The sequence below is a fragment of the Pezoporus flaviventris genome, unplaced genomic scaffold (assembly GCF_033815535.1).
Source record: "Pezoporus flaviventris isolate CSIRO_AGI_PZ_B2104156 unplaced genomic scaffold, CSIRO_AGI_Pfla_v1 ptg000036l, whole genome shotgun sequence".
Taxonomy (NCBI): Eukaryota; Metazoa; Chordata; class Aves; order Psittaciformes; family Psittacidae; genus Pezoporus; species Pezoporus flaviventris.
Genome location: NW_026892584.1, coordinates 6,999,540 through 7,012,714, shown reverse-complemented (window position 1 = coordinate 7,012,714; position 13,175 = coordinate 6,999,540). Strand labels below are relative to the sequence as shown.

Sequence of the window (13,175 nt, the reverse complement as noted above, 5' to 3'; positions counted from 1 at the left end):
TCTCTGGCCCTGTGGGTGACCTTCCCGTTAAAGCTTCACATGCCTTGCACTGCTCGGGGTAGCCTTCCGCTTTCTGACCTCACTGCTTTCTACTTACTTCATCCAAAAATTCACAGTGATCACTTTTGGTTTGGCGCTGTGGCTGACTTATTTCTCCTTGCTGTAATGGTCCACTAGCTTCCTGCCTTCTGCTTCATCGCTCTAAATTTTATACCAGCTCTATGATGCTCATTATTTCTTCTTCATTTCCCTTTTCTCTGTCATAAGGAGTCAAAAGTAGACAGGTTTTCTTCAATATCTCTGGATAGCCTGAAGGCTTAATGGATTTTTCAGATCTTTTGTAATTTAAGCTACATTTAAGACTGTCTGTATTAATATTTTGCTGTTCCATAAGCAGATTTTTAAATACAAAGATTCAGAAGCTAAACATCAGCACTTGTTTCTAGAATACTCATCTGTGTTTTGGTGGGGTTTTTTTGGTGTCTAGATTTAGCTAGGACAGGGGGACAGTGAGTGTAGCAATAGTGTTCACAGTTCTGTTAGTAATCCAGCAGATGTTAACTGAAGCACTTGCTTTGAGGAGTGGAGGACTCTTGCCTGTGAAGAAAAACTTGGTCTTTTTATGCAGAACTAGAGTGAAGATGAGGCAGCTGCAGTGAGGGAAATTCCCTGGAGGGTTGGTCTTTGCTTGTTGCAGAAACTTAGAAAAAAATCTTCACTTGCATTTGAAAAGCGGTATCACGTGGATTTGCTTCCCAGTTGTATTATGTGGGCAGTGTGGAAGCTATTCTGTGGCCAAATGAACATTATTGCTTGAGGGAAATAAATCCTTGGCAGGTATATACAAAAGCCTTGAACTTAATGATTGGTGTCTGTTACAGGTGACGCAAGAGGAAGGTCAGCAGCTAGCACGGCAGCTCAAAGTAACATACATGGAAGCCTCAGCAAAAATCAGACTGAATGTAGACCAAGCTTTTCATGAACTTGTCAGAGTTATAAGGTATGATAACTTGACGAGGTAATTGATGCCCATCCATTAATGGATAGCTACAGCACATGTTTTGAAATGTAGTGGGAAATTGCTGAGAAAATTCTGCCTGCTGTTTCCTGTGAGCTTTGACCAATGCTCTCTATTATAAAGTGTTCCTATGTATAAGGGATAATGTTTGCATGAATATATAATATGTATTTGAAAGGTATTTTCTTCACCTTAATATCTCGGAATTTATTTATCACCCAGTAAATAAGCCTGATAAACTAAATTTAGGATTGGCCTTCTGTAAAAAATGGTGTTTCTTATATTAAAAAAAAAAAAGGCAGACCTCAAAAAGCTTTGATTTAAGCAGTAGTTTGAATGTCAAAAGTAAGTCCATCCTCCATAAGGGTATAAACCCCATAACTTAAAATACAGTATTTATTTTTATTTAACTGAAAATGATTCTCTGAATTTAATTTGAAATATCTGTTTCAGGAAGTTTCAAGAACAAGAGTGCCCTCCTTCACCAGAGCCAACACGGAAAGAAAAAGACAAGAAAGGCTGCCATTGTGTTATTTTCTGAGAATCCCAAGAACCAAGCTATCAACTGCCAGATTATTTTTTATTTTCCACCATTTTACATCACTTCTGGTACTGGTCTAGCCTTACATGTGCATGTCCTAAAAGTGGTCACCAGAATAGCCTTAGTCCAAGGAGCTGGCAAAATAGTTCTTGAAGAAGACTCTGTCATCCTGGGGCAGACTTCAAAACAAAACACTAAGGCTGCTTCTTTAATACCACAGTTCCTTCCTCCTCTCCCTTAAGAGCTTGCACCTTGTGGAGTTTTATTCGCAAAGGAGATGAAACAAAACCGTGTAGGACAAGGTGTTGAAGTCATGCATAAGTTGTCTCTTGTGAATTAATTTATTTTTACTTCTGAAATTTCTGTAGCTATTACAAAGACCTATATTGAAGTATAGAGAATACTTTTTAAAAAAGGGGTGGATTGGCTTTTTTTGCCCTCAGTTAAATTAGACTTGAGTATTCAGCTAGCCTTAAGAAACCTACACTGAATTTCATTGTCAGCAAAAATTTTCATCTCTCACTTATGCTGCAGTTTTATTTCAGTGGCCAAAACAGTCTACTGTATTTATTTTATGAATCCAGAACAGCTACAGGACAGCTACTACTACTACTACTATTAGGATATGGCCAAATACCTGAGCTCATTCTGGATTTGAGGCATTTCAGCTTAGTAAGAAATTTCACATCATTTGTTTGGAAACAAATTGTGTCTTCCTTTGTATTTTTGGGTAAGGGATTAAGGAAAACTAAAATTGTAGCTGTTTTTGTTTCATGTGATATAAAAATGAATTTGATCTTTCCATTGTCAGAGATGATTAAATGTTTTTGCTATATACTTTTATACATTATTTTCTTATCAAACTAGTTAACAAGTATTTTTATATGTTTGTAAGCAAATATGCTTTCACAGCATAACTTGTGTATATGTAAAGATGAGTATTTAATTCTCACAGTTCACTTTTAACTGACAAAATGTGGGATTTGCCAAACTGTGGTAAACTTCTCCTTACTCTTCTGTTATACCCAAGAATGGCCAAATTATGTGCCTGCCCAACACACCCATAGAGTAAAATCTAATGTTGTGTTTTAATGAATTTCAGTATCCCCTACTAAAGACTATTACATGAATTATTAAATTGTAAGACTTTTAACTGATTGTTTAGTTAAACTGTGGATGGTTGTTTAATTTTGAGTTCTGTGGATTGTGTTTAAACAATTCAAGAGTATGGTCCCTGATATTGAAATACTGAGTGGTATTGCACAGTTGTCACCTTACTGAATGTGTCCAACAATTCTTTGAAACTTGATTATTAAGCAAACCCTTGTATAACTTCAGGTGCTAGAATTAAAGATGATCTAACCATTATAAGGGGGTAAGCACATTGCCTCTTTCTGACTCTCCTCCAAAATTTGAATTTTTTTGAGGTGGGGGGGAAGAAGGGCATGATGAGACCTGCTTAGGAGATAGATATACACACATGCACAACCTTTTTTCAAGCTTGGAAGTAAAGAAAGCCTACTTCCATTTAAATCATAATAGATGATAAAAGCTGATGTTTGACTTGGAGTATGTAGTCAGTGGTCCAGTCAACAATTGTTCTGTTGCTATGCTCACAGTCAGGTGCTCTGCCATAAATCTATAAACGTCTGCTGAGAAAACAGTGCTTAAACAAGTTCAGTTACCTGTAGAGCAGCAAAGTGTTAAACCTAGAAGTAATGCTAGTGTTGTGCATAGCAGAGAAATTTAATTATTGTTTGTGCTATTTCAATTAGGTTGTGTAATACTGTTTTGAAAGCGTGGGTAGCTTCCCCCCTCATCCCCTTTAAATAGTTACTGGTTGTTGAAGGGCTACTTATGAATAATGTGTAGAAAATTCAGGCAAGGAGTTACAGTGCAAGTACATTTGGGAGATGGATTACATTTTTCCAGTCAAATGTAAGAAGTTACAGCCTGTAGCAAACCCCACATGTTTTCTTAAATATGCAAAGCTCTCTGGAGTTAAGTCATTGAATGTGTGGCATTAGAATGAGTTAAGACAACAAATTGCAGCATGTGTGTTGAGGCTGAATTTCTGAGGTGCAAATACCTTCAAGTTTCATCTTTTTTATTTTTTTCTTTTCCCTTTTTTTAACCTTTCACTCATGACAGCCTGGTTTTAAAATAGTAGACTGTGATATAGATAGGTCTTTTAATATGTAACTCTGTAATTCATAAAGAAGGCGGAGAGCACCACACCCTTGCTTTTCCTCATGGGGAAAGCTGAATAGCTTCGAGGTGGTTGATGCTAAGCAGCATACTCCTATCTGCTAAGCCACATGGTAAACTGTATAAGCAAGTTAAATAGAAGTGGGACCATCAGCTGCTGCTGTGGAAGTCAGCTCTGTATTCGTTAACTAAGACAATATATTCCTGTGCATGTGTTTTAAGGCTTCTACTGTAGAGAATGTACAGGGAAATCTTTATGTAATGTTGTGGTCTCTTTTTGAGAGTGGTTCATTTATGACACTCTAAGACACTGTTAGATGCAGCTATTTTGATCCTACTCTTCAGACTTGAAGTTGGTATTTAGAAAAGTCACACAGTAATAGTGATCTAGGGGGTCCTCAGTTCCAAACATCTTGAGGTGTTTTGATGATTTGCTTTTCCAGTTGCTGTACCTGAAGGTAGTGGTGAAAGATGGAATTTCTCTCCTTGGCGTGGAGCTTGCGAAGTGCAAGTCTTCTAACAGTAGTAGCCCCGATCTGTCTGCCTTGGATTATTTGTGAATTGCAGTATTGCTGCCTTGCTGTAGGACATCAATTTAGCTGTCAACTTGAGAGTTTCTTATGACTTTACCTGCCAGAAGAAATGCTGAAAGATCTGTAACTTATGTTTGTAATTACTTCAGTTCAGGGCCACATTCATGAATCATTTAGATTCACACTTGGGGAATTTGGAGGGCTCAAGTCGTATCCCAGAAATGACCTCCTGCTCCTCCTAGAGCAGACAAGGAGGGTCTGGGCCTTTGTTTCAAAGCACAGAATAACTCTCTTCTTTCTGGAATCGCACACTGCTGAGCCTGCTACTCTGCTGGATGAGGAGGATTGACTTGCTCATAGGCAAAAGTCTTTTTCTGTAATTGGTGATGTTTTATAGATGGACCATAATTGGGGAAGAATTACTTCCACGTAAGTACACTGTAGTTCCTTATGCCTGCTCTGATTGATGTATTTGCTTTCTCTGACCTAGTAACTCTTCTGCATCAGTACTCAGGCTAACTTAACATACACAGAAGTATTACATTACTTCCTCTAAAACTGCTCTTTTGTGACATGGTCTGTTCAGGGGCAGTAGAGTCACTGATACTGATGATAGTTATAAATTGACCTTGACTGTGCAGAAAAGAGATAAATCGTAAGTAGGACTAGTTGCTTAGTCTGTTTCCAGCCTGTTGCACTGGGCATCTGACTGGACTGTGCATCTACAACTGGTCAGTCCTTCTGCTGCAGGTTAAAACTAACCTAGTCTGATAAAACTGCAGAGCTGTGTAGGCATATGAGGTGGGTGATCTTCCTATCACAGTTGTTTTCCTTTCAATTTTCTAATGATGCAAGTTTGTGGTGTCTCTCAGCACACAGGACACGTGGTGCAGTGGACCCTGACAGTGCCTGCCCTCTTCCTGCAAAAGAAGAAAAGCTCCTCCACCCCTTTCTCATTGCCCTGGCTAATGGTGTTGGCCCTGGAGAAGTTGCTGGGTGCTCAGGCTATTGGGCAAGAGGCGATCAGATAAATGCTCTAGCTCTAAGTGGCTAGCCTGGTATAGAAGCATGTAATGAGATGAGCTGTTGTGAAAGGGTTAACAAAGCAAAATATATTTGAAATGAGTTAACACCCACTGATGCCAAGGAAAACTCTGACTTTATGCATGGCGTTGTGGTTAGTCATTGCTGATAAAGTTCAAGTCTGGATTCATACAAAAATTCTAGCTAACGCTCTTCTGACATCAGTTTATGTGACAAGATTTCACCCATGGCATATCTGTAGCAGTCATTGACTGGCCATACCATATAATTTTGTTATTAAGATTTAATGAGCTTATTCCAAATAGAAGATTCTTGAAGTCAGTCACCACAAGCCAAGTACTGCCAAAAGTTATCTGCGCTTATTTAGAAGTGTGTTGCCTAGGAAAGCTCAGGAATCTGCTAAACAGGGAATGCATTCGTTCGCTTAATTTAGGCAGATTTTGGAAGTTGATTACTCGCATGTACCAAAACTGTGCTAAGCACTCAAACTGAATTTAGAAAAACACTCAAGCTGGAAATGTGGGGGCACTGGGGTGTTTCCTGTGTTGTTCAGCTGACCCACTGCAGAGCAGCAATCTGTCAAAACCTCAAGGCTTGAAGTTGTTTAGATGGGCACTTGCTCAGAGCATCCCAGATTGTAAATGCAGTGCTTGCCCCTTTGTAAATACAGCTTTTCTTGCCATGGTTACCTGGTTCTATTGGAAAGCTAAGTTAAAATTGCAGGCTTGAAGCAGATTCTGGGTTTTAATAGGGGTTAAGTAGAAGTATGTTCAGCATCTTAATCCTTGAACAAGTCATAGTCTGTTCAGCTGCTTTTTAAACTGGATGCTGTGAGCTGTATCAAGACCCACAGTATTTGGTATTCAGTAACTTGTAGTGACACTCGCACTTTCTAAATTACTACATTTTTGAAAAAGGTTTCTGACATGGAAGTATTGTAGAGAGGGAGAAGTTACCATAGCAGAGTACGGGCACCAAAAATGCAAGTAGGGGCAATGACAAAACCTCTTACTTCTTTGTCTCTTAGTCCTAGTCATGAGTTAACATGTACTAGAGACAGTTTTCATCCAGTTCCAGCCCCCTGCCATGGGCAGGGGCATCTTCCACTAAGATCAGGTTGCTCTAAGCCCCGTGCAACCTGGCCTTGAACACTTCCAGGGATGGGGCATCCACAAGCTTCTCTGGGAGCCTGTTCCAATGTCTCACCACCCCCACAGTAAAGAATTTATTCCCAATATCTAATCTAAATCTGCCCTCTGTCAGTTTAAAGCCATTCCCCATTGTCCTATCTGTAAATGCTCTTGTAAAAGTCCTCCAGATTTCTGGTAGGCCCCCTTTAGGTACTGGAAGACTGTTATAAGGTCTGCCCAGAGCCTTCTCTTCTCCAGGCATTTCACTTGAACTGGGCTGCTGAAGAGCTATAGCACAGAACAAATACTCCTGTGAATGCATTTCATGTTTCTTATGAGAAATATTAAAAAATAAACTTACTCTGGTGATACTAGTAGCTTATATGCTTTAAAAAGTAGTCTGTGAAGTGGTATTTTGAGACCTGTCTGGGACCTCATGTCCAGTCCACCATGTGAATATAACACAAGTTGTCCTCTCTGTGAAAAGCTGTGATCTGAATAGGTAAAACAAGCATTTCTATAGAAGGAAGGTCTCCTAGGAGTAAATGGTGTAGTATCTTTTTGTTGTGATGATTTATAAAGCAGTGGACTTGTGTAGGAGATCCACCTCTAAGCAAGGGAAGAAAGGTGGGATTAAAAACAGCAATAAGAGCCATATGGAAGGAAGTTATGGTGAAGGCATAAGGAGGCGAGAATGGCTAAAGAAAACTGCTGACTACCACCCGGAAAGGTTCAACCGAAGCTGTAGCAGCTGCTACAATCATTGGCTGCGGGACTAGTTAATGTGAATTGCACAGGGAACGATTTATTGACAACCACGAGATGTCACTGTTGGTAGGCATATACCTGAGTAGTTACAGGGCTGTTCAGGGCTGCTTTTGCCAAGATCCTTGCGCAGTTCAAGTTCTTATTTTTACAAGCAGGGTAGGAATGAAGGACAAGAACCATAACAAAGCCGCTGATCTATAATTAAACAGGGCCATGTGTCAGTGCTATTTCAGAGTATTTTGTTCTGTGAACTCTGTAGAAGCCAGGTAGTAGTGAGAGAAAAAACAATGATTTATAAATAGTAGTTCTGAAGAAACTCATGTGGAAAGCAGGAAGAATGCTTGCAATCTAAACCATTGGATGCATGGTAATTAAAATATTGTACAAATCCTCAACTTCTTTATAGTTTGTCAAGCTCTCATTGTCACCACCTGTGTCAGGAGTACAGCAGTCAAAATGAGTAACGTTTATATATCATTAGCAACATATACAATTTGCAATTGGAAAGCTATGTATAAACACTTTGTGTTCAGCTAAATAATATATCTAAATGAGGGTTGCTGTTAGCAGGAGAAAAATGTCCCTCTCGTCCAGGCCTGGTATTTCCCTGAGGAGCTGGGAAATCTCTTGAACATGGTGCTAACCTTTGAAACTGAAACAACGTTCTAGTGCTTTTCTCCCTCCTACAGCAACTTTCAGGCAACACCTGCTGTGTCTTTAAAACAGTAAAAGTTCACGTGTGCTCTAGTGTTTCTCCTGCAAACTGTAAAATCTGCCTATCCTTCATTGCCTCTTGCAAGAATGTCATATTCCTGAATTGCTGGCTTCCCATTTCACCGTCAATGGCTTTCAGTCCTATTTCTTTCCTCATTCTGTGTCTTGATCTGACTTTTGTTATTTGCAAGTATAGAGCACTACACTGGCAGTGTGAACTGATGCTTCTATTTAAGTGGTCAGTCCCTCTCATGCAAAAGATTGACTTTTGGTCATTCTCAGGGCTACATTTTCAAGGTTTTGTGGAGTACCATGTGCTTGCTGTAACCTTTCTGTCCCCACCTAGCACTGCTTTTAAAATACCCATTTAGCCGCTTGTATTTCTCGGAAACGAGAGGGAGAACACCTGGTGAATTCTGAATATTTTGGTACCTTTTTTTGTCTTGTGGGCTCCTAATGTGCAAGTTGCCCAGTGAAGTTGCTCACCTCTCTACTCCAGTTGCCTTTTGGAACTAGTTGTCTTAACCTCTTGATCTTTTTTGTAATTACAAGGCAGTGAGACCTCTCTTGTTTATCTTTCTCCTGAACAACCAGCTTGAGATCATTAAAATCCTCATTACAATAGCCACCTTCATGATGCTATCAACATCTGCCAGGTCTAATACCATGGTTTGTTGGTTTTGTGTGTCTGGGAGGGTATCTGTCACTGCCAGGCCCTAAGACCTGGGCTTCATCATTGCTGCCAGGAGCTGCTCTGTGATGACTTTTTCCCACTAGTATTAGCGCTAATGCCTTTGGAGGCCTCTGGATGTGCAAATAGGGAATACACTCCTGTTTCCCACTCTTCTCAGCCAGAGCAAGATCAAGTGACTTTCTTCCATATCTGGAAATTATATTATTTCAAAATGATGTTTAAAAGCTGGAAAGTGTAATTGGGGTGTACGTGTTTTCCATCATGAAATCTGCCACTTTCACAGAAACCCCCTGAGATGCAGTAGGGCTGACAGCAGTGTGGAGCTGTATTGGTGCTTTTTGCCAGCTCTCCTGAAGATGGCATTTGTTTGAGGTGTGGGGCCACCTCGTTTTTGGCTGGTGTCGCTGCACTGAGGTAACAAAGCTTCTGCTTCCCAGCAGAGGGAAAAGCCTGAGGTATGTGTGTGGGTTTGTGGGCATTTGTCTGTCTGGTTTTCACTGCAAAATCTCAAATTAACTTTTTCATATTTTTATGAACTTCTTGTTCTGCTGTCCTGAAGTAATCCCCATTTCCCATGCCATTTCAATAACATTATCTTACGTTGTAAACTTTACATAGTAATTTTAAAGGGTAAATCAGCTAATTTCACTTTTGCTCCCTCCCACACCCAGATACTAATCTGAAAATCCTGAGCATCCCTATTGTAATGTTCTTGGTACTGTGTTTCTTCTCTAGCAAGAGGTACAGTTGCTTAAAAACTCCCATGTCAGAAGCCAGTTGGTGACGGTCCCTGTTACCACACTGCTTTAAGGGATGCCTGGGTGGCTAATTTACCCACTGTCTGTAGTAGTTACAGAAATCTGTGGGAGTGTCAGTAGCTGCTGTTGAGGACACAACCAATGGAGGCATTAGCAGTTTGCTTCTTAATGCCAAAGCTGGCCAGAACTGTGGAGGAATAGCAAGGGAAATGACATGTGTAGTGCAGAGCAGGGATTTAAAACACCTTTTGGCTGTAAGACCAGGTTCTGCCATTGTCACTCCTGCAGGCCCCCGGGGTTTGAAGGGTGCTCTGAACTGTTGGCATCTGACAGGATGGAGACAGGCTGTGCTGAGAGCCTGCATCCTCCCCTTGAGAGAAACTGCTCTTTGGTCTTAACCTTGCTGTTGCTGTGGGACATCCTCTATGTTCATTTGCCTCCCAATCTGGAGCACACTCCCAGCAATGAGGACATTATCTGCTCTAAGTATTGTGGAGAACAGCACGCACAAGGCAAGAGCTGACTGTGAGCTTGCTGGTGAGTGCTCAGCACCTGTGGGAGTTCAAGGGTTGAGGAACAGAGCAGGGGACAGCTTGGTCAGGACTCAGCCAAAAGCAGCGTGTCCCTTTGCTTGTGCTGTGTTACCAATACATTCAGCTGTCGTGTGCACACCTCTGGGGCTGTGTACTTTAACCTAGCTGCAATGAAGCTGCACATCTTTTCTGATACTTAACTTCTGTTCCTTGCAGATAATTCTTCACAACCTGTCTCTGGGCCTGAAGTGTCTGATATGGCTGCTGTATCTGAGTGGTGATTTGGGGTCTTGCATTACTCTCCTGGCTTCTTCCTGTGTTACTGCAGTTACATGTCTTTCTGCCTCTTCTGAGGCCTTTCTTGTCTCATTTTTTGCTCTCTCCTCCCTGCTTTTTTCTAGTCTTTATATCTCTGGTCCATGTCAACAGAAAGATCTACACGAGTGAAACACTGCCTTTTTGAATAGCATTGCCCATGTACCATATACACCATGAAGGCCTTTTGCCTAAGAGGCAGCAAGCAGCAGAGTGGGTAGATGCACCACGTAAAATTTTCTGTGCTGCTTCCCAAGGAGTGAAGCTGAGAGCTGGCTCATGGGGGGCCTCAGGGCTGATGCGAGCTGCTGCAGCCCAAGGTAAGCAACAGGGAACTGCTGGTGCTTCAAAAGAGGGGGATGTGCTTGGATCAGTGTCCAGAGCTGCTTTGCACCTTCTTCAACCTGAGGGAAATTCTGAATGGTCAAAACAATTTTTATATTTCTTTTTTTTTTATTATTCATTTTGATTAACAGAGCAATACTTCACTGAAGGTCGCTATAACTGTCCATCATCACAACCTCAGGTTTGGTGTACAACATGGGGAAATTTCCCACATGCACATTTGGGAAATTAGCAAATATTGCCAAGATGAGTAGGGAATGAAAAGAGCTAATAAGCTACTAAAAAATTGCCTTAGCAATTAAGACTGTACAAAGGGGTGAAACCAGCCTGCAGTCCTTTTGATAATATGGTCCTTGAGGAAAGCAGTGTCTGCTAAAAAATACAGATCAGCACCCATGCTACTATGGATTTTCTCTGGTTTAATAATTATAGAATTTTCTATAGAGTAACCGTAGCACATGTAGTATATGTAGTAAATATGGTATTTTCTAATCCCTCATAAGGAAGAAAGAAGGTGAACTTTCATGAGTGCAGCACCAGTTCCTTCTATTTGTGAAGAGAGGGACTGTGAAACAAGCCTGGATTGCAGAGCTGCCAGGAAGGATGACGGGATTTGAAACACTGCCTGGCAGAGATTATCAGAGGGTCGGTGTTGTCCTGTTCATGTGCAAGACTTGGGGGCATTGCAACATGCAGGGTGCTGGAGTGGGACCCAGAGACTACAGGCAGTATGGGTGCCTGCCGTGGTTCCTTGGTAGCTATTAGGAAAGCTTGCTGCTTCAGTTTCCTTTCTGTAAGATGTAAATAGGGATGCTGGCTTCTTTGCAAAGTGCTTGCAGACTGACAAATGAGGTTGTTTATTGTACTGGGAGCAGAGTAAAATGATAATGACCCTTGAGGGAATTTTTAGAAGCTGCATTATCCTTTGAAAGGAAGATGAAATGCAGAAATATGTCAGATGCTCTTAAGGATGTAAATATCTTTTCAGACAAAATTGTTAAAGCCAACTTTTTATGAGCTTTGCTTTGGCAGGGTAATATGAGGGCATGTGGAAAAACAAACAGCAGCATTCCACCTTCCCTAGTTCCTCAGTATAAAACATTATGTTATTCAAGGCACTGGCCTATTAGTCCCTGGCAGAGATGTTACGTGGCCTGGACTCCTCTCTGCTTGTCCCATTGGTATGTGTGTCTCCTCATTACAGCTAGCTGCTCTCCAGCAGCACAGATGTTTTTATGGTGTTTTCTGCTGCTGTGGTAGGACATGATGTACCTCACAGCCTATCTTTGCTGCTTTTGGGGGATTTTTTTGGTTTTGGTTTTCTTTTAATGATGTAGTGTTTCTTTCACTTGCAGCTTCTGCAGCACTGTTCCTGCATCTGTGGACACTCTTAGCGTCTCACATTGCTAATGGTCAAGTACCTTTAGCTGTAGGAAGAGCATGTGGTGCTGACTAGTGATGGAGGTTCTTAACTCCTAAATCTGTCCGGAGCATGTGAGAAGCCCTATGAGGCTCTGATGACTTGCTTTATGGACTCAGGGGCATGCTTAAGCCCCAGGAGGTCATTGTGTTTGGGCTTAGGTGTAAACTCAAGTCCCTAAGAGAGGCCCAGATGTTTATTCTAGAGGCAGATACAAGGATGATGTCTGCCCAGGTGTCAGAGTTTGTAACTGATTTTTCTTGAGGTTTTCCTGTTGCTGAATATACATGTTTTGTTCAAGTCAGCCTGACTCTGGAGCTGACACACATACTGGGTTGACAATAGTCTCCTGCTGGTATTTCATAAACATTTCCCTAGCCCTCTCCTCCAGCAATGTGCTGGAGGCAGCAAATGCTCAGGAGGCCAGGTCTCCTCTGCCTGCAGCTTGGAGTCGTGCTCACTCTTCCTCACCAGCTGGGACTTCCTGGCCATGGCATTGAACATGGGCAGCCCCTCCGGAGGTGGGAAGGATTGTTTTGTTGAAGCAGCAGGGAAGGGGCAGTTGGTGCCCTGGTGCGGATCCCCAGCACAGCACCACTGCGTGCAGCCAAGGAGCATCGCCCCCTCCAGGCAGCAGCCCTGTGGGCGTGGAGAAATCCTTGATTGCATAAGCACTAATTAGCACTGCTGAAGGACTTTAATCTCATTGAGGAACTTGCCCAGGTGAGGAAAACAACCTGAGCAGTGCTGGCAGGTGCAGCTGCAAGCCCTGCCTCATAGGAAGGGAGATCCTGGATATTAATTCACAGACCATGCCTGTGCTGGTGTCAGGGTTTTGGAGTAGGAAAGCAAACATGTAGTCTGCTCTGGCTAGCATCGTTCTCGCTGGACAGGTCAGAGACCTGTCTCTGTCTCTCTCTAGAGCTCACCTCCAGACTTGGGCTGGACTGTAATGAAGGGGCAGATTCTGCAGCCACAGACACCTGATGATGAGACAGATGATTGGTCATGAACGTGATGTGTTGCTGGAAAAATGACTGTCTGGGGATGCCCAAAATGTAGTCTTAAACCTCAGAGTATTTCCAGATTGCCTCATCTGAAGTTGTGCTATGTTGGGTTTTTGACTTTCCATTGTTAAACCTGTTAGGCATCAT

General features: G+C 41.8%; 1 protein-coding gene across 1 annotated transcript in view; it reads left to right on the top strand.

Moving 5' to 3' along the window:
- RRAS2 (RAS related 2) overlaps window positions 1-2,930 on the top strand; it is a 44,874-nt gene extending 41,944 nt beyond the window's left edge. Inside the window, exons 5-6 of the mRNA XM_061462992.1 lie at window positions 882-1,000; window positions 1,472-2,930. Coding sequence (XP_061318976.1) covers window positions 882-1,000; window positions 1,472-1,559 — 207 coding nt within the window. The 3' untranslated portion in view covers window positions 1,560-2,930. The remainder of the gene's footprint in view (window positions 1-881; window positions 1,001-1,471) is intronic.
- The last annotated feature ends 10,245 nt before the right edge of the window (window positions 2,931-13,175 follow it).